The sequence below is a fragment of the Oncorhynchus gorbuscha genome, linkage group LG26 (assembly GCF_021184085.1).
Source record: "Oncorhynchus gorbuscha isolate QuinsamMale2020 ecotype Even-year linkage group LG26, OgorEven_v1.0, whole genome shotgun sequence".
NCBI classification, from domain to species: Eukaryota; Metazoa; Chordata; class Actinopteri; order Salmoniformes; family Salmonidae; genus Oncorhynchus; species Oncorhynchus gorbuscha.
The window spans coordinates 28,616,848-28,637,899 of record NC_060198.1 but is presented as its reverse complement, the minus strand read 5'-3'; the positions used below and the strand labels follow the sequence as shown (position 1 = coordinate 28,637,899).

Genomic DNA, 21,052 nt, shown 5'->3' with positions numbered 1-21,052 from the left:
ATTGCATTAGGGAACTAAATCTGTAACTAAAGAGGGAGGTACGAGACCACAAACGACGTATACATTACCTGGGTGTTTTGCATTTCAGTGCGAGTTCAACCATAATTGGTCCGTGGGATTGTGCCCTGTTCATTCTGGTAACAACTGGATCACTTGCTGTCTCGTGGTGTGTGTGTGTGTGTGAGTCATGATCGGGATGGCCTGTACTCGATACCATAGGCAAACTGCAGTGACTGCAGTCAAAACACAGTGGAACAAACCCAGAGTGCAGTAACTTCACTTAGTGACTTAAGTTGCTGTTGATTGCCTTGGTTTTTACATGGATTTTGTAGTTGCTGGAAATTTGACACGACAGTATTTTCACTGAAACTGAAGATAATTGAACCAGGACACAAGATAAAAACAGACACTACAAAACCTTTGGCCAAATGTGCAGTTACTGCGGTTTGCAGTTGTACAGTAGTGTCAGTGGAGGCTGTTGAGGTCAGGACGGCTCATAATAATGACTGGAATGGTGTCAATGGAATGGTACCAAACACATCAACAATGTGGTTTCCATGTGGTTGATACATTCCATTGACTCCATTCCAGCCATTATTATGAGCCATCCTCCACTGTAAACCTATGACCCTATCATTCTTGTTTGCACGTCTGGACATACAAGAGTTAGAGGAGGGGGTCGGAGGGGAGGGGGTGGCATGTTTGTGAGTGAAAGAGCTAGAGGACTTCCTGGAAATGGGCTGACTAGCTGACAGATAGGACTGAGTGGCAGAGCATGCCCACTGGGCACAGACGTCAATTCAACATCTATTCCATGTTGGTTCAACGTCATTTCATTGAAATGACCTGGAAACATCATTGATTCAACCAGTTTGTGCGCAGTGGGTGGGTTTAGGTTGGGAGATATAAGAGAAGGAAAAGCCAATGCACAGAACAAAGACAGAATGGGCAGTGGTCTGTATTGATCTGCTGTCTGTCTTGCTGTCAGAGGATCAGTCCCAGACAGAGAGCTGGCGTTCATCATTTAGCCAATGTGAGGATGAGAGAGCTCAGTCTGAGGATATGGAAATACACAGCAACTATTCAATAGAACCTTTTCGCTTACATGCAGACCGTGTGTCAATGTTTAAAGCCACAACATATAGCAACCAAGGGGAAACAGATTGGTTTTTATTTCATAGCCCTTTTTTACATGGACTCTGGAAAACAAAGATACTCCCAGCAGGGTCAGAGTATATGTCTGATGATAGATTAGATAGATAAGATTAGATTAGATAAAATAGAGAGAGAGAGAGAGAGTTTGTGTGTGTGTGTGTGTGTGAGAGTGAGACCCTGTGATCGTGAACATGAAAATACTGAGATGGCTCAAGGCAGACCCCAGTCAGCACATTCCACATGCCCATTAATAACAGTGTTTCACAGAGAGACCACAACTGCACCCCGCTTGCAGTGCATCTCCCACCAGAGACCATGCGTCTGGAAGTGTGTACACAGGGACCGGAGGTAAGGGGATTCGCATCTACTCCACTACAGCCTCCTCCTCTGCTGGTGGGGGCTGATTCACTTCCATGGGTGGGGGCTTTGGCTCTTGAGGTGATGGAGGGATGATCTTTGGTGGCTTCTCCATGGATGGTGGGGCTGGAGGAGGAAGAGGAGCACCTGGGTACATACCTGGAGAGGGTTGCCACCCTGGATGAGGCCAACACCAAGCCGGAGCTGCAGTTCCAGTTCAGGGAGCAGGGGCTCAGCCACGTCAAGGTCGACACCAGGGACATCAGCACCCATCAAGTGCCCATTGACGAGTTCCACTCCAAGGTATGTGTCTTGTAGGTTTACTATGATGGCCAAAACATACATGAATTAAGATGGAGAAAACTCACAAATGCTGATAGATTTGGTTGTGTTACTGTGCATGGCATGAATATAATTTGTGAGTGCTGGTCGCCTTTATTCCTTCAACTCCCAGGTTACAGCAGCTGCCAGCCAAGACTTTTACAAGACACAAGATTAACGAGGGTATCTGCAATTAGTTTCTGCATTTACTGAGCACTGATGCATTCATTACATATTGGGACCTATGCAAAATAACATCGGTGCCATGCCAAAATATTTAATGATGAAATGGAAAGGTGTCTAGAGTGGCGTGAGATAATATAACCTGAAACCTGATACTTTTCTCTGTGTGAAGTTCTTTGCAACCAGCACGGTAGCAGAATGGCCCTACCAGTGGAGAACACCAAACTGGCTTCAGAATCCAGTGAGTCTAACATATAAGCTATCAGCAATTAGTTACCCTTTTTACTCAAGATTGATCTGAATATTTCAGGAATGAATAAAACAACATTACTCCATAGCATTACAATTGCTGAAATGTCAGATATCATATTATATATTGATAGTATAATTTGATCAACTGGAGTCCAAACTAAGTGTCAACCACACGGTTTGAGAGTGAGTCTGGCCTGCCCCAGTCTGTGGAGGCTGACATCGTGGGGGCTGAAGAGGATGCTGGGGGAGATGTCCCTGGCCAGGAGCGACCTGGAGATGCAGCTGGAGAACGTGAAGGAGGGGGTAGTTTACCTCGAGGAGAGCCATAAGAAGGTGGGTCTCGTAGTACAGTAGGGTAGTTGTCTTGCCAACTCCTATACTGAGACATGTAATGGCGGACTGAACGTAGTTATGTAGAGCACCTCAAGATAAAAACGTAATATTCAATATCGGCAAGTTAGACTAAATATTAGCACTACACAATCTGGATGAGAACACAAAACAAATCTTAAGACTAGAGAAATTTGTCAACAAAATATTACGAAAACAAGCAACACCCAAACATAGCGGAGGGTAAGAGGGGAACCAGTTTCAAAACAAAAACGTGACTCTTCTACAGACACAGATGATTTCATATTTTCACCACCAGCAATGGTAAAAGTCGAAATCGATCTGTTAAAATCAATAAATGACAAACTGGGTATTAAAGAGTTGAAGTCAAGCCTCGAGATGAGTGACGAAAAAGCTGCGACATTGGAGAAGGAAACACACAAGCTAAAAGGGACAGTCAATAAGATTGAAACTGAAGTGAATGAATTTAAAAAGGAGAACATCGTTCTGAAGAAGTCTTACTTGACATGAAGACTAGATCCATGCGAGAGAAGCTGGTACTTACTGGTATCCAAGAGAAAGAAGTAGAAGTTCCTGAATCTGTAGTTCGAGAGTTCCTCCTTACAGTGCTTCAGATTCCACGCGAAGCTATCGACACAATCCCACTCGAACCTGTACACCGCTTCGGACAGAGAGGGCAAAGATAAAATAATGGTTAATGGGGTCGGGGTTGGTCTGCCGGGCATTGGGATAACAAACCAACTCGGGAGGAGGAGGGATTTTAGAGGGTGGAATAGTGTGGACCAATTGGAGATTTACTTAGTAGCAATGCAAATATCATGGTACATCTATATAGACACTAAATCAACATGTTACTTTTTAATGGTACAGTTTACAAACATAGATTTTGATAAATAGAATTGAAAGTTGTGTCTCATTATGGTAAGTGGTGAAATAAGTATAGCCAGTTATAATTGTAATGGCCTAGCAGACAATAAGAAAAGACGATCAGTATTTACCTGGCTATTTACCTCTATGAACCGGAAAGGAAATCACACTACAAACCATCACCCTCAGGCACTTAAGGAAATCATGGATGTCGAGGATATGTTGGAATTAGGACTAGGATTAGAACTAGGACAGAAGAATGTATAACTGACTTCTTCAGACATAACATAGGTACAGCAGATCCCCTTATTGTATGGGACACTTTTTCTGCCTTTAGAGGCCATGCAATTCAGTACTCATCTATAAAACAAAAGCAATTTAGATCAAAAGAGTCCATATTAACAAAGGAAATTGAAGGACTAACAGATTTTGCTGTGAGGAAGCAGAGTCATTAGATCATTTATTTTGGTATTGTCCACATGTAGTTGATGTTGTTGTTGTTTCCTAGAAGACCATGCCGTTCCGTGCCCCGATGAGTGGTCAGGTGCAGGTGGAGGTGGACGCGGCCCCAGCCCAGGACTTGAACACTGTCATCACTGAGATCAGAGAGCAGTACCAGGGCTTGAACACTGTCATCACTGAGATCAGAGAGCAGAACCAGGGCTTGAACACTGTCATCACTGAGATCAGAGAGCAGAACCAGGGCTTAAACACTGTCATCACTGAGATCAGAGAGCAGTACCAGGGCTTGAACACTGTCATCACTGAGATCAGAGAGCACTACCAGGGCTTGAACACTGTCATCACTGAGATCAGAGAGCACTACCAGGGCTTGAACACTGTCATCACTGAGATCAGAGAGCACTACCAGGGCTTGAACACTGTCATCACTGAGATCAGAGAGCACTACCAGGGCTTGAACACTGTCATCACTGAGATCAGAGAGCACTACCAGGGCTTGAACACTGTCATCACTGAGATCAGAGAGCACTACCAGGGCTTGAACACTGTCATCACTGAGATCAGAGAGCACTACCAGGGCTTGAACACTGTCATCACTGAGATCAGAGAGCAGTACCAGGGCTTGAACACTGTCATCACTGAGATCAGAGAGCAGAACCAGGGTTTGAACACTGTCATCACTGAGATCAGAGAGCAGTACCAGGGCTTGAACACTGTCATCACTGAGATCAGAGAGCAGTACCAGGGCTTGAACACTGTCATCACTGAGATCAGAGAGCAGTACCAGGGCATGGCGTCAAAGAGCCGTAGAGAGACAGAGGCCTGGTTCAAGAACAAGGCAAGGGGACAAACACACAGACATAGAGTACGTCCCAAATTGCACCCTATTCCTGTAGGGTGCACTACTTTTAACCAGGGCCCATAGAGCTCTGGTAAAAAGTAGTGCACTATGTAGGGAATGGGGTGCATGTGTGACGTAACCATAGTGTGTGACTACAGGGATCTGAATGCACAACATTTCAAGATCATTATTTATATTCAAGAAATAACAGAATTGATGCTGAATAATAAATACTTATGTGGCTTTTTTATTATTATGTTTTCATGTCACATATTTGATAGATGTCCTATGAAACGTTTGTTCATGAGTTAACGATTTTGACCTGTGTGTGTTTGGTTCCCTCAGGCTGAAGAGGTGCAGCAGGAGGTGAGCTCCAGTACTGAGGTCCTGTAGACCACCAGTGTAGAGCTGAAGAGTGGCCAGTCCACAGCCAGACACCTGGAGCTGCAGTGTCCCCACTCCGTGGTAAAGTGGCATTCCCAACACAACCGATGGAGAGGTCCATGGTAAGGTGGCACGCCCAGCACGGCAGACTTAGAACTTCTTGGATGGAAGCACGTTAGTTTCTCATTTACCTGTCACATTATAAGACTCTCAGTTTGGACCCTGTGATTTACTATTACAACATGCATCATGTTGCTCAGAACAAATAGGCCTGAAGAGTTTCAAAACAAGCCACAAATGATTTTTACAGGATCACTTCAGCTAAAGACATCACAACTCTTGCCCCTTGCTTTTCTGCTGTAGGGATTGAACATACATCTATTTGGAAAATAAATGCAAAATGACCTCCAGAAAAAACAAGTGTCCAATTCAGACCTAACCAAGAAGGAATGAGGAATCAGAGTTCAGCTCAGTTCTCACTGTGGCCCTGCCCTTGTAGATGGCTCTATGGAGGGGAGCCTTGCGGAGATGGAAGCTTGCTACGGAGCCATGATGATGAGCCTACAGGCGTCGGTGACAGGTCTGGGGGAGCCGGCTGACCCAGATCATGGCAGACACAGAGCGCAGCTCCCAGGAGTACCAGGCCCGGCTGGACATCAAGACCGCAGGCTGCTGAAGGGAGGAGACATTGGGTGAGCTGACCTCTCAACTCTAACCCCTTGACTCTCAGTATGACATCAGTCCTCCTCCTCTCTGGTGAAGGCTGTCTTGAGGATATTGTGTCCTTTGAAATCTGTTATCATGAGATTTTGTTTTGTTGTGCTGACATTTGGGATTCTCCTCCTCTTTTCTCCTCGTTTTTGTTCAATGGCAGCTAACTGTCAAGTTAGATGTACCTCTATATATTGTGCCCAGTATTAGTTAGATAAATACTCCCTAATGTTCTGTTGTAGTGCAGTGTGAGTCATTACCTGGGACAGCCTCTAGGTGGCAGTCTTTGAAAGCAGATAAAGATGTCTCTCAGCACTTTAATAATACATAAATAAATTGGTAACGTTAGTTCAGACCATGGAATGTTTTAGCAGATGAAGGTGCATTATTATCTTGCCAGTATTGTGTTTAACACCAGAGACAGGAGAATGTTCAGCTCTAATCAACTGATTCTCCTCAAATCAACAGGAAATGAGCAGGGACTTTAGCTGACCACCAAATGACTCCTGTGATACTGGCTTATGTGTATGTTGTTGTGCTTTGGCTGTTTTTGAGAAAATATACTAAATGCTAAGCTTACAATTGTATGAGTCTATACACACACACACACACACACACACACACACACACACACACACACACACACACACACACACACACACACACACACACACACACACACACACACACACACACACACACACACACACACACACACACACACACACACACACACACACACACACACACACACACAAACAGACTCACGAATGTAGTCACGCACGCACGCACGCCCGCCCGCCCACCCACACCCACACAAAACACAATCACATACAACACAATACATGAAAGCATGCATAAGTATATGCAGGTGTATGAGTGAATACATGTGGGAGATTGAAAGAGGGAGAATGTGAAAGGAGTGAGGGAGTTTATCCTCTTTCAAAGATGTAACAGACAAAAAGCCCTGCTTTGCGCTGCCGAGTGGCCCCATCTGTTATAGGCGGCAGTGCCTGTCGCTGTTTCAATACACCACTCAACAACGCTTCTGAGATTGAGCCTAAATAGAGCTAGTTTATGCTTCTATATTATGTAAATGCTAGAGCGGGAGGGGAAACCTTTGATCAGGGCCTCTTTGTGGCGGTAAATAGTTAACGTCGCTAAAGCTGAATGAATCTACCGTGCGCGGGGGGTTAGAAATGCAGAGTTGGTATTGTAAATGGATTTGCTATTAGAAACGCAATAACATCTGGCTGGGATGTGATTTAAGAGCTTCTGCACCGTTCTCTCCTAGCAGTACCCTCAATTTCACAAGGTTAATGATTGCATCCCTCCAATCGTAGCAGTACTATTAGCATAATAAGTGTGTACTCTATGTGTGTAAGTCACTCCCATTGTGGGGCTGGTGCAGTATTGTTGATGGTCTGATAGCTTTTCAAGAAATACCCATGCCTCTGCCTATGGGGCTAGGGAATTAGAATTAGACTGTAAGTAGAAATGATAATGGTTTCTTCTCTGTGTTGGTATTTAGTAAATGATAGCTGTTAGGGGGAATAGACTTCCTTTTCACTGGCTGTCATCTCCTCCATCAGGCCCTCGAAGCAGTCGGCAGGCCTTACTGTTCCTCCGAAGAGCCTTTCAAATGCTCCATTTGCTTTCAATAGAGGTTTAATATTGACATGGTTGTGCTTCTCAAGGGTTACTATAATGTAAACCATGCATTACGCCTTGAATGTGGTGGAATAGGGTGGAATAGGGTGTGCAAGGCATGGCCATTGACTCACTGCAACTCTGTGAGTCACTCATCTTGCTACAGATACACTATAATTTAGCTGATCACAGGTACCCTCTACAGACCAGGCCCTGTCTAAAAATGATTTGATGGAAAATGTAACATGGCCTTACATACTGCACATAACCAGTGGTGTAAAGTCAAAAATACTTAGAAGTACTACTTAAGTTGTTTTTTAAAACTTTACTATTTATATTTTTGGCAACTTTTACTTTTACTTCACTACATTCCGAAAGTAAATAATATACTTTTTACTCCATATATTTTACCTGACATCAAAAAGTACTCGTTACATTTAGATAGGGAAGAAATGCTGTGGCTTAACCAACAATGCTCGTAACAATTTTATTCATATTTACAGATGGCATACAAGTTTGTTATTTAAGGCACATGAAAGTTCACATGTTCCAGAAGGCATTTCTGCTGAAAAACGCATTTTGATTAAAAAAAATATTTTAAGTTCAAACGGCTCTCCTGTGAAGTCGTGACTTGTGACTCGCCTAGTTTCCTGAATCTCCTGAATCGGGTAACAGATGTTCCAATTCACACCCTTATCAAGAGAACATCCCAGGTCATCCCTACTGCCTCTGATCTGGCGGACTCACTAAACACAAATGCTTTGTTTGTAAATGATGTCTGAGTGTTGGAGTGTGGCCCTGGTTATCCGTCAATAAATAAACAAGAAGATTGCCCCGTCTGGTTTGCTTAAAATAAAGAATTTGAAATGATTTATACTTTTACTTTCGGTACTTAAGTACATTTTAGCAATTCCATTTACTTTTGATACTTAAGTATATTTAAAACCAAATAATTTTAGACTTTTACTCAAGTAGTATTTTACTGGGTGACTTCCACTTTTACTTGAGTCATTTCCTATTAAGGTATCTTTACTTTTACTCAAGTATGACAATTGAGTACTTTTTCCACCTCTGCACATAACCTGCATGGTATGCAATGCATGACGTTATTCAGAAGTTGAAGACTTCATATCAGTATTAGCTATCCATTGAAGGCCAGTATCATTTTCCTTCAGGGCCAGTGTTGCATAATATTTCCAGGCTCAATCAATAGAGAGAAACTCATCAAACACAAATAGATTTAGCAAAACAACAACATTTATTCCATAGACTAGCATTGCCATAAGTAGATACAGACAGAGACAGCTCCTGGCCATGTGTTGTTAAGAGAGCTATGCACCCTCATCCTCCGGTGAGTCATTGTTTGATTTACATTTCTAGAGAAGATGCCAGTTGAAAGAGGATGCTACTGAGAGATGAACAGCACAGTGATCTCTACAGAAAAGAGCAGATATCACCTCTGCCTGGATTCATAAGCAAACTAAACTGTGATCTTAAGCAGATTTACTGAAAGGTGATGTCTTGAAATTCAGTCAGCAACAAAACATACAAACAGTAGCAGTACGTCAGGAAAGTAATATCTAATGGTGGAGGGATTGGTTACAGAGGTTCAACACAGCAGAGGTATACTGTAGTGCTGGTGGAGAGGGTGGAGGCTGGAGGTTCCCCTTAGTGGGCCTGCTGGCTGGGAGTGAACAGCTTGTCCCATACCTCCACCTTCATGATGGCCCGGCCCATGGGGGACATGGTGGCCTTGATGTCCAGGTAGTTCCCTTCATAGCTGATCCCTGAGCCATTGGCTTCTTCTCTTATGAAACCTTTCTGCTCCTTTTCGTTGTACATCTCTTTATACAGTGACGCGTCACAGGCTCGGCCCTTGTTGAAGATGCCCACGGCGAACCAGTTCTTGTAGATGTTGTAGTCCCAGGGCACACCGAACATGAGGGCCACCGTCTCGATGTAGTCGTTCCGGGACCTCTCAAAGAGGTCATAGGTCAGAACGCCATAGCTGCCCGTTGCCTTGGCACTTGATTTGCTGAATGTGCAGACTTCGATCTTTAGGGGCCGCACTGTGGGTTGGGGAGGGTTGTAGGTTTCCCCACTCTCCAGGAATACCCTAGTGAGGAGACACGCACAACGTTATGCTTTCGACATTTCCTTGAATGTACAGCGTGACAATAACAGCAGTTTGGTAAGGTGTGCACTCACTTTGGGTTTATGAGACAGTAGTTGTTTGTGAGATTGGTGATCTCAATGGTGACATTCCTCTTGCTGCTCAGGTTAGCGACCACGGCTTCGGCTGACTCTGCCATTTTGGAGTGGTTCTGATATGTACCTCTTTATTTCTATAATACAGAGGCCAGCAGGGTTAAGCCTTTCAGTTAGACTGCTGTGCAGAAATGCATCTGTGGTTGACCCCCTGGGATGCCAAGAGGATCTGTATTCATATCTGATCCAATTCTGTCCAAAAATGTACTGTAGAATACAGTTACTGTAAGTGTCCCTCTGAAACCCTTGACTCTTTGTTACGACATGCCTTGCTCAGTGTCAAGAGGTTTTTTCTCAGAATGAAATACAGTAGAGAACAGTCTTCACTTTTCAACAGCAATTTCTTCTCTGTTGGCCGTTTGACTGATGACACACGACACGCACAGGCAGTAAACAGACAGTTTAGAATGGGAGATGTCAGAAATGCCTGAGAGCTGTGTGTAATAAGGAAGATTTCAAGGCAGTTCTCAACAATAACAGAGCGGCTGCTCACTCTGCTCGGCTCATTAGGAAGCCAGGCTTTTTAATTACATTACTAAGTAACCGTGCAATAGCCAGTTTAGAGAGGGGAATCCGAGAGAACATCATCTCCACTTTCATTTGCAGGGAAAAGGTTGCAAATCAAACGGATGTCCGACATGTAAATTGCACGAACAGATTTCACGTATGCCCAATAATGAATCTACAAATTGGCATCATACCAATGGTTACCGGTGGGAGAACCAAATGGAAATAGGATTTGTGTTAAAAAATAGATTATTGAAAGTGTTCAAATGTAGGTGGAATACTGTCACCCTTACAATTACTATATAACCTCTAGTTCTACTTATTCCAGTAATACTCACAGTGGCCATGAAAAGGAGTAATGTCTTACCTGTAAAAGTAATAGGAGTAATATCTTACCTGTAAAAGTAATAGGAGGAATATCTTACCTGTAAAAGTAATAGGAGTAATATCTTACCTGCAAAAGTAATAGGATTATTATCTTACCTGTAAAAGTAATAGGAGTAATATCTTACCTGTAAAAGTAATATGAGTATTATCTTACCTGTAAAAGACTTCTCTTAGCGTGTTCTCTCAGCTCCAGAATTTAGTTTAGTAAAAACGCACCTGAAAGGAGGGACCTTTTTTCACCCCCCCCCCCTCTGTTGCAATGGTATTGTGCAACAGAGGCACTGAATAAGCTGAACAAGTAAATTCATGCACCCCTGAAGCTACAGTCATCTCTTATATGGTGCAGTTCTACAGGGCGTTGGACAAGGCAGGAGACCAAGAACCATATAAATCCTGACAGGATAATGATAAATTCTGAGCCAATAGTCACTGAATCACATGGGATTATTGTATTATGGCGAGTATAACGTCTCTTTGTGATTCATTAAAAACGGACGGTTCTAGGAAACGGAATTCAATGTACAATCCTTTATTCTTAATGGTAAATATTAATGATACGTGAAACTGTTCAGTAGATCAGGTGTGTAAGTGCATGTTAAAGGTTATCACTAAAACATCTTACACCAATTCATTGTTCAATGTTTTATTAAAACAAACATGTACAGGAGCAGGAAAAGAAGAATCGAGTATTGTGAACAATTAGACAGTAATATCTTCCAGTTGATAAATATTTATTAATTGGATAACATTAACCACCTAAGTTGGGTGATTATTATATTTAGTACGTGATTATGCATAAATATAAACACTTTCCCTGCTGTGAGTTGGTAAAATGGCTCAGCTACCAGCTTGTCTATCCTTATTTGTGCCCCATTTGATCATAGAGCTCCACCTTAATGATGGACTTCCCAACATTGGACATGGTGGCCCTCAGGTCTACGTGTTGGGCCTTGTACTCCACCCCTGACCCACTGGCCTCTGATCGGACAAACTTGCTGAAGTCCTTCTCCTTGTACATGTGGTTGTACAGTTGCTTGTCACAGGCGCGTGCCACCTCGAAGACGCCCACCCCCAGCCAGTTCTTGTAGAAGTTGTAGTCGTAGGGCACGGAGAACATGATGGCCATGCGTTCTGAGCACACGCGGCTCTGCATGTGGAAAAGGTCGTAGGTCAGGACCCCCACGGCGCCCGTGGCTGTGTCGTCATCCTTGGTGAAGGAGCACACCTCTGTCTTGGTGGTGCGGACGGTGGGCTGGGGTGGGTGGTAGCAGAAACCACTGGACATATACACCCTGGGGGGTTAGTAATGGAAATGGGGAGTCATCATGTTGCTGATCAAATGCAAAACCTTACAACTGGACTTAAAGTTGTGTGACTGTACACTTTTTCACTGTCCCTCTACTTTTAGTCATTTCACTGTTCCTTTCTTTCTGTCCAGCCACTCTGTGCTGATGGATGGAGTGTGAGTGCTGCTATGGATTCGTAAGCAACACAGAGTGAGCCAGCACGCCGTGTGCAATGAGCCACATTGTGTCACTTCATGATGGATAGGTGGATGTACTCAAAGCCACGTTACACATGAAAACCACCCATCCCAAGAGAAGCCTGTCATAAAATATATTTACTCTGAGAAATTCCACCGAAAAGTAACAGACAAATAACAATCTGGGGATGGACAGCTGGTTTGTTATTTGGCTAATTCAGTTATTTTCCATAGTGGTGTATGTAATGTAAGGAGATTAGAGTATTAAACGCCAACATACTTGGGGTTGATGAGACAGTAACCGGTGGTGACATTGGTGAGCTCTATAGTACAGTTCCTGTTGGTGGTTAGAGTGGCTGAAACGGCCTCTGCGTTCTCTGGCATCTTGGCTGGTCTGAGCGAGTTAGAGGGGGGGAAAAAGCTGTATAGTGGTATTTAGATGTGTGGAAACAGAGTACGTCTGGAGTGTAAAGATAATGACAGCTGAAGATATAATATTTCTCTCATGAGAGTAGCTTTGCCAACACAATCAAAATAACATTCATTAAAAATCTCTTTAATCTTCCCTTTCAAACTCGAACCTCAGAACGGTTTGCAGGCAGATGCATGTTTCTAAAAGTCTAGGCAAGGTAGCAAACAAACCATTCTGATCCCAATGTACCGCTTGCTAAATATTGTAGCAGGCAGAAGACGTGAATTATGATGAAGACAATGTAAAGATATTCACCTTCTAAGTTCAGAAAACTCCAGTTGTGTCAGGCAGAGTAGAGTAGATTCGTGTTTCCCCAGACTGGTGGAGGAGAGGAGGAATTGGCTGAAGTCACACCTACTCCGATTACCTATATGCGTGTTCGTGCACAAACACAGGTGTGGCACGGCACACAGAAAATGAGGCATCATTTTGAACGAGAGCAGACGAGAAAATAATGAAGAACAGGAAATACTGCATTCCAATGTAATAGTTTGGACTTTTCCTGTATTTGCCAGTGTTCTACTGACTGCTAGTTCTTTTACATCCAATACTAAGGGAGAAGATATTTTAGATTTGAGAAAAAGTGTAAGGGATTTGTGCCAATGAGACTGTTGTAACAAATGCTATCCATACAGCCAGCACTACAACACTCATGGCACATTCTGTACTCTGTTTTGTGCTCTGACATGATGAGGGAGAACAAATTGAAAACATTGCAGTTCTGGGTAAGATGTGGGTTCTGCATCTGTGCATGTGCATGCACTGACCTGCAACAGATTCCTCACAGCCTGGTACCACCCTATCACAGCAATGCATTGTGACACAGCCTTTGACACACCCCAGCTTCACAAACCTCTCCCTCACTCACACTTGTCAATGGAAAAGTAACACACCCTTTTTTTTCATGTAAAAACCGAGCGGGACAATAATTACTCAGCATCGACTGAGAAACCCCAGTGGATACTGGATGTCCAAAACGTCTGCTGGTTATTGGTGGCTGGGAATGACAACTGAAGGAACAAGAGCTACACATGTGTGCATTGGAAACCCATGTAATTATCTAAGGTTGCATGCATCCCAAATGGCAACCTGTTCCCTATATAGTGAACTACTTGTGACCAGATCCCTATGGGCCCTGGTCAAAAGTAGGGCACTATAAATGGAATAAGGTGCCATTTGGGACACAGTAAATGCTGTGACATGTGCTGGTGTAATTGGACCGTTGCTTACTGCTGTAATAGTGCTGCCAGATTTCAGACTTCACCAGATGGCGCCAAACATGCACTTACAGTTTGAATGGGCAGCCTTATGGACACATGGAACTTTCTTTACCAAGGTCGCAATGCTTTCACAAATGCACCGCTGCTTCTGTGTGGTAATAGGACAATAAACCACATCCCCTTTGACCTTTCAATATCAGAAATGAACATTTATCCCTGCACAGATTTTATACAGTACCGTTACAATTTCCTCTGAATTTCATGTTCTGGTCAATAACACTAACTGTGAATCACAGGAGGTTGGTGGCACCTTAATTGGGAGGATGGGCTCGTGGTAAACGGCTGAAAAGGAATTGGTGGAATGGTATTGAATTACATCAAACACATGGTTTCCATGTGATTAATGCCATTCCATTTGAGCCATTCCAGGCATTATTACTATCCGTCCTCCCCTCAGCAGCCTCCACTGCTGTGAACACAGGACACACAGCAACCTTCAGCCATAAGGACTAGAATAAGGCATTCCTTCTGTATGAATGAGTCCGAATGTTAAATGCATCTTGGTATTTGTGTTTGTGTAGGTGGGATATGTTAATCAAAAATCTCAACCTAATCATATTAGTCATAGTATTTACACTCCAAATCCTCTTTAAACTTACACACCCAAAACTAAAAACCACAACCGGATAAGAGCTGAACACACAATAAACATTTGACAAGATGCAGTGAAAATCCAAAAGTCGGTCGCGGTAATTGTTGTAGTTTATGTCTTGATTGTCTTTTATCTTTGTCGCTGGGGTTGATCTGTGACTGAAGACTGCATATTACACTATTATTACTCGTGCATAGAAGCTCAACGTTTCTGAAATATCATTGTTCTGTATATAGAGCCATTTCTTATTGACCTAACACACCTACTGTATATCAATCTTCGATGAATTACAATCACGTGCTCGGCTTGCTTGGTGGCAAATTGCTATGGAATGTTCTACACATTGCACATTACACATGTTGGGAATAAAATATAGATTGAGTTTGAGAGAGAGAGCGAAAGAGTGAGAGAAGGAGAGAGAGAGAGAGAGAGAGAGAGAGAGAGAGAGAGAGAGAGAGATCAATTCACATTTTATTTGTCACATGCGCTGAATACAACAGGTGTAGACTTTACTGAGAAATGCTTGCTTATGAGCTTTTCCTAAAAATGAAGTTGAAAAATAAGACAGTAACAGAAAAGGAATTAAATAAAGTACACAAGAATGGAGCTATATGCAGGAAGTACCAGTACCAGATCAATGTTTAGGGGTATGAGGTATTTGAGGTAGATATACACTAGAAGGCAGGGTAAAGTAACTAGGCATCAGGATAGATAATCGAGTGAAATAAAGAACAAAGAGAGAGAAAGAGACAGACGGAGAGAGAGAGGGAGACAGAGAGGGTGACTGAGGCACTCAGACTCCTGACTCACTGTCTGCTGGCTTCCAGACGTCGTTTGCTGTCTATGCCAAACTTGTATCTTGCCCCATCTCTGATGCACCACAACCAAGACTGATACTAACAGTCACATCCATCTATAGTATATCTGGAATGTCAGACTAGCTTGTCAGGCATTTCCCCTTTTCTATAATCTGTCCAAATGTGAAAATTTTGGTTCCAACCACCGTGTCTTTGCGAGACGCGGAGTAGGTGAACGGAGGATCTCCGCGTGTGTGGTTCCCACCGTGAAGCATGGAGGAGGTGGTGTGATGGTGTGGGGGTGCTTTGCTGGTGACACTGTCAGCGATTTATTTAGAATTCAAGACACACTTAATCAGCATGGCTACCACAGCATTCTGCAGCGAATACGCCATCCAATCTTGTTTGTGCTTAGAGGGACTATCATTTGTTTTTCAACAGGGCAATGTTCCAACACACCTCCGGGCTGTTTAAGGGCTATCTGACCAAGAATGAGAGTGACAGAGTGCTGCATCAGTTGACCCAGCCTTCACAATCACTCGCCATCAACCCAATTGAAATGGTTTTGTATGAGTTGGACCGCAGAACGAAGGAAAGCAGCCAACATGTGCTTAGCATATGTGGGAACTCCTTCAAGACTGTTGGAAACACATTAAAGGTGAAGCTGGTTGAGAGAATGCCAAGAGTGTGCAAAGCTGTCATCAAGGCAAAGGGTGGCTACTTTGAAGTATCTCAAATATAGAATATATTTAGATTTGTTTAACATTTTTTGGTTACTACAGGATTCCATATGTGTTATTTCATAGTTTTGAAGTTTACAATGTAGAAAATAGTAAAAATAAAGAAAAACCCTTGAATGTGTAGGTGTGTCCAAACTCTTGACTGGTACTGTATATATGCATACACACATTAAAATACAAAAACACAGTCATGGGAAGCACAAATAAAACATCACCCAGAAGAACAGTTACATTCCTCGACAAATAAGTCTCCAGTCAATACTTTAATCTGCCCGAAAGGCACCAGAACATCAAGATGAAATGTATTTGTACGTATTTATAATACGGTGCATTAAAACTAAAATACCATAGGAACCTCAAGAGTTAACCAATCCTGTGAATGGGTTAGGCAACTGAAGTGTCTATACTTCAACAGCAAAGTTAGATAAGGCTGAAGTTTATGATGTAGGGCCCACAAAAAGCGGAGTGATGTAAAGATCTACGGGTCTTTTAGTGAAGTCCATCCAACCTTTTGATACAGGATGCAGTGATGAGTATCAAAACCTGCAACAAAACGAAGGGCACTTCGGTGGTGAGAATCCAAAGGTTTAAGACTATTAGCAGCTGCACTTTGATAAATAATATCACCATAATCAAGAACATATAAAAAGGTTGACTGAATAATCTGCTTCCTACTGCTTAGAGAAAGGCACCGTCTGTTTCTGTAGATAAAAGCCAACTTTAAATCTTAGCTTCTTAGCCGGCTCGTCTATATGGTTTTCAAACGTCAAATCCATATTGTCATGACGTGGCCCTCTGTCGGTATAGCGAGTACCCTCCCCCTCTCTCTCACCAACTCTCTCTTCCCCCTACACCCAGGTTCTGTTGTCTCAGGTCGTAAATTCAACGAGGAGACTTTCCTCAGGGCCAGGCAGTATATATAGAGAGAGAGAGTTTCACAGTAGAACAAAGGAACTTCTTCATCACAGAACTTGAGAACTAAACAATATCAATGTTTTGGAGAATGTGTAACCGGTCGGTGGAGAAGCCAGCTATGACCCGGTCCGTTTTGTTTTTACGATTGTGACCTCAGGAAAGACAATATGGCCACATTAACCATAACTCTGTTTATACAGCCGCCTCCGTTATGAGGTTTGCATCTAATTATTGTATAAAATGAATGAGTAAAGATTAAACTATTTGTGAAATTTCCCTTCAAAGTTCAACTAAGTCATTTGCCCACCCCCACGAGCACAGACATTGATCTGGCATCATGGGACAGCCCTTTTCTACTGTTCCGAATAAAAACCCCACCTGATGGAATCCTCTTCAGACATGCCTACCTCGGTCAGCTGAGGGAGCGAAGGTTGAGTAGAGACCACAAAAAAAACCTCAGTAGAAGCTAAGGTTGTAATGGTTGTTGAATCTCTGAAACTATCGATACCGACAGAATAAGAGCAAATCTTCGACATTAATTACTAGTCTGCAGCTAGGAACTATGTACCATGGAATGCGAAGACCGACAACCGCCGAAACATCTATTCTATAAGAATATTTCGGAATGGGACTCTGAAGTATCCATTCTAACCACGAAAGACTCCAGGAAAGGAGAGAGCAGTTCGGATGAACTTTCCAACAGAAAGACGGACGATTCCAACAGAGATCTCTGACCACACACTGAGCGTAAATATATATTGATTTCAAGGATTCCTGAATGAGTGAGCGTTCATGTGCAAAGGATTAGCATTTCAATTAAGAATTATCAACTTGTGTAGTCAACTGTGTAGTGACTCTCGCCCTTCTCAGTCCACACCCACTTCCCTTTGTCTACCAAGCCATCACATTGGCTTAGCCCACTAGGGAACCTCCCCTATCATTTCCTTGAAACCATATCTACTGTTTGTTTGTTTATGCATTTCTGTGATTATTTAGTTAGTAAATAAATGATTAAGACGATTGATGTATGGATGATTTATAGTAAAGGCTGGGTTCGTGCAGATAACCAACCATTTATGACGTTCGGAATGAGACTAACGTTCGGTAAAAAATAATTCATTAATTAGATCAGATATTAAAATATCTGAAGAGTTATTTAGGAAAATTATAACTTTGTAATCTGAAGATTTTCCTTGGTGCCCCGACTTCCTAGTTAATTACATTTGCATGATTAGTTTAATCACGTAATAATAATTACAAAGGATTGATTCGATAGAAGGAGCGTTAGAGATATTCTCAATGATCAGGTATTAAAATGCAACTGATATTTACTCCTGAGGTGCTGACTTGCTGCACCCTCGACAACTACCGTGATTATTATTATTTGACCATGCTGGTCATTTATGAACATTTGAACATCTTGGCCATGTTCTTTTATAATCTCCACCCGGCACAGCCAGAAGAGGACTGGCCACCCCACATAGCCTGGTTCCTCTCTAAGTTTCTTCCTAGGTTCTGGCCTTTCTAGGGAGTTTTTCCTAGCCACCGTGCTTCTACACCTGCATTGCTTGCTGTTTAGGGTTTTAGGCTGGGTTTCTGTACACCACTTTGATATATCAGCTGATGAGGGCTATATAAATACATTTGATTTGATGATTTGATAAAATAACAGTCTTCAATTTAATGAGGCCAAAAACACGACGATGTCAATCTAAATGCCTATGTATTCATTTGCGGGAACTCGTTCTATCGGAGAACCATGTAATGAGTGAACATGTAGTTCATGTGAAACAAGAGTTTTAAAACAACATGCATTTGGTTTTTCCTGTGAACTTCAACTTAGTGCGAACAGTTTCAGTCAGTCTGCCATTACCTGGCCCTTACCAATGACTAAGCATTCAGTTTTCAGGAAACGTTCAATCTTTCCTGTGTCTAAACCCTATCTATCTATGGTACCCTTTAATGTAACTTTCCAGCCAGTCAGTGGGCCTACATGTTTAATGGCCCGCCAGCTACACATTGAATGCTTGACTTGCATTCATTCCAGTATAGAAGAAATGCTAAATGTCTAATCAACAAGGATTGTGATACAATGATTGTATGCAAATTCCCTATTTGCATATCATGTTATGGCTGTGCAGAAGTCGTATAAATGCATAGGTCTCGGTGAATGAACTATTTTGATGAATCCTTCAAAGCCATCGGAATAGCCTGTAAAAGCTAAAGGTTCTCAAACACGGGGTGATGGGAGGTGGGAGGAGACGGGGATTATGTAAACGTCAGCGTGTGATTCATTTTGGCCTGAGACCTATCTCTGGTGATGGGGGTAAAGCGGGGAGAGGAGAGAGAGGAGAGAGAGGAGCGTGCTGATTGATTGCCGCAGGGGGAAGCAAGGTTCTGCACGTTAACTTTTTGATGAATAGGTTGTCAGGGCCCGCGAACAACCAAATATGGCCCCGTAAATGAATGCTTAAGCGATTATGCTATAAGTATAAATATTAAACGTCCATTAAGGAGGATTACACTTGGTGCCACTTTGAAAAAGAGATAATAAAAGGGGAGGGGGGAGGGGGGGGGGGGGGACCCTGAACAGTCCAGGTGCTTGGCTGCCTGTGTGTTTGTAATTCTCCTCTAACAAATGTTATTCTCAGCAGAGGGGAAAAGTCCTTGACATTAATCTCATTTATTCCATGTGTGTGTGTGTGTGTGTTTGCAGACCTGCGTGTGTTCTCAAGAGGGTGAGAAGAGGAGGACTAAAGATAGGGAGGCTTTAACTTGACAGAGCATGCCAGTGCATCCCGCTTCTCAAATTACGGAGCGATTAAACGGTGGCGCACTTGGAGTGAGAGTGTGAATAAATGCCTGGTTTAAAGATGAGTTGTGCTCAGCATGGATTAAATCCCCCTCCAAAGAGGAATCAATAGCGCTGTGCTGTATGAATACATTTGTGTCACTGCCTGCCGAGGGGACAAGGAGAGGAAACCTTGCTCAGGAAATGGGTTTCGACAACACACATGAAAATGACTGAAACCCACAACATCCAAACGATCAGTGCTGATCCAGGGAGGAAAGCCTGAGCCAGTAGGAAGGCATTGGGAGCAAAACCAGTTCAATATGGAATTTAAAGGCCCAACTGTCTTCAGTCCATTTAGTGACAGGCATAACGAGACACGTAATCCAAATGGAATACTAACAGCTCTATTTCACGTACACATCCCTCCCAATGTGATTTCAATCTGTTTAGAAATCAGTAAGAGAACATTCAAATTGGCAGTATAGGAATCAAGAACTTTTGAAGCTCCTGCATTTGATTTGTCTAAATATGCAAATATATTCAAGTAAGCATATTCTTTGGCAAGAATCCCATTTTTTCTCACCCCCCTCCCATATGTGTTTTTCACCCTCATTTGAGTAATGGCTAATCTTTTTCAAATGGGCACAGATCTTTTCTGCTTAATTATTAACTATGCCAAAACAAAAACAAAAATGCACACACACAAATACTCTCTTTGTCTCTCTCTCTCAAATATACTGTACACTCTGGCTCTGCTGGGAGTATCTTTGTTTTTCCATAGTCCATGTAAAAGGACTCAACATCTCTCTCTCTCTCTCTCTCTCTCTCTCTCTCTCTCTCTCTCTTTCTCGCTCTCTCTCTCTCCGCGCTCCTCTCCTCTCCTCTCCTCTCCTCTCCTCTCCTCTCCTCTCCTCTCCTCTCCTCTCCTCTCCTCTCCTCTCCTCTCCTCTCCTCTCCTCTCCTCTCCTCTCCTCTCCTCTCCTCTCCTCTCCGCTCCTCTCCTCTCCTCTTCCTTGTTGCAAGACCAATACACTACATTTCACACTTAGTAATTAGTGGCTTGCGTAGGCCATTTACTGAATTACCTTTAAACATTGACACACGATCTGCATGTAAGCGAAAAGGTTCTATTGAATAGTTGCTGTGTATTTCCATATCCTCAGACTGAGCTCTCTCATCCTCACATTGGCTAAATGATGAATGCCAGCTCTCTGTCTGGGACTGATCCTCTGACAGCAAGACAGACAGCAGATCAATACAAACCACTGCCCATCCCGTCTTTG

At 42.9% G+C, this 21,052-nt stretch overlaps 2 protein-coding genes and 1 pseudogene across 8 annotated transcripts; 1 reads left to right on the top strand and 2 right to left on the bottom strand.

Moving 5' to 3' along the window:
* The first annotated feature begins 1,629 nt into the window (after positions 1-1,629).
* LOC124015350 lies at positions 1,630-5,869 on the top strand (annotated as a pseudogene).
* Positions 5,870-8,769: 2,900 nt separating this feature from the next.
* LOC124015063 (DELTA-stichotoxin-Hcr4a-like) lies at positions 8,770-10,950 on the bottom strand. 6 transcript variants are annotated; one of them, XM_046329975.1, is made up of 3 exons: positions 10,851-10,950; positions 9,743-9,879; positions 8,770-9,650 (listed from the first exon to the last, which is right to left on the bottom strand). In XM_046329975.1, exons 2-3 carry the CDS (start codon positions 9,844-9,846, stop codon positions 9,203-9,205), a joined length of 552 nt encoding a protein of 183 aa, XP_046185931.1. In that variant the 5' UTR covers positions 9,847-9,879; positions 10,851-10,950; the 3' UTR covers positions 8,770-9,202. The 6 variants fall into 6 exon arrangements, with proteins under 6 accessions (XP_046185931.1, XP_046185932.1, XP_046185930.1 ...); XM_046329976.1 differs by having other exon boundaries at positions 10,822-10,942; XM_046329974.1 differs by having other exon boundaries at positions 9,743-10,763; positions 10,851-10,922.
* Positions 10,951-11,323: 373 nt separating this feature from the next.
* Positions 11,324-13,094, bottom strand: LOC124015062 (bryoporin-like). 2 transcript variants are annotated; one of them, XM_046329972.1, is made up of 3 exons: positions 12,907-13,094; positions 12,460-12,600; positions 11,324-11,988 (listed from the first exon to the last, which is right to left on the bottom strand). In XM_046329972.1, the coding sequence occupies exons 1-3, from the start codon at positions 13,077-13,079 to the stop codon at positions 11,556-11,558; spliced, it is 747 nt and encodes a 248-aa protein (XP_046185928.1). In that variant the 5' UTR covers positions 13,080-13,094; the 3' UTR covers positions 11,324-11,555. The 2 variants fall into 2 exon arrangements, with proteins under 2 accessions (XP_046185928.1, XP_046185929.1); XM_046329973.1 differs by having other exon boundaries at positions 12,460-12,573.
* Between the last annotated feature and the right edge of the window lie 7,958 nt (positions 13,095-21,052).

Excerpts from the sequence above, each read along its gene's own strand:
- LOC124015063 (XM_046329975.1), bottom strand. The coding sequence starts at position 9,846 with ATGGCAGAGTCAGCCGAAGCCGTGGTCGCTAACCTGAGCAGCAAGAGG. Across the intron at positions 9,651-9,742 it reads TACTGTCTCATAAACCCAAA|GGTATTCCTGGAGAGTGGGG; the intron begins GTGAGTGCACAC and ends TCTCCTCACTAG.
- LOC124015062 (XM_046329972.1), bottom strand. The coding sequence starts at position 13,079 with ATGATGCCTCATTTTCTGTGTGCCGTGCCACACCTGTGTTTGTGCACG. Across the intron at positions 12,601-12,906 it reads GAGTTTTCTGAACTTAGAAG|CTTTTTCCCCCCCTCTAACT; the intron begins GTGAATATCTTT and ends ACCACTATACAG. Across the intron at positions 11,989-12,459 it reads TACTGTCTCATCAACCCCAA|GGTGTATATGTCCAGTGGTT; the intron begins GTATGTTGGCGT and ends CTAACCCCCCAG.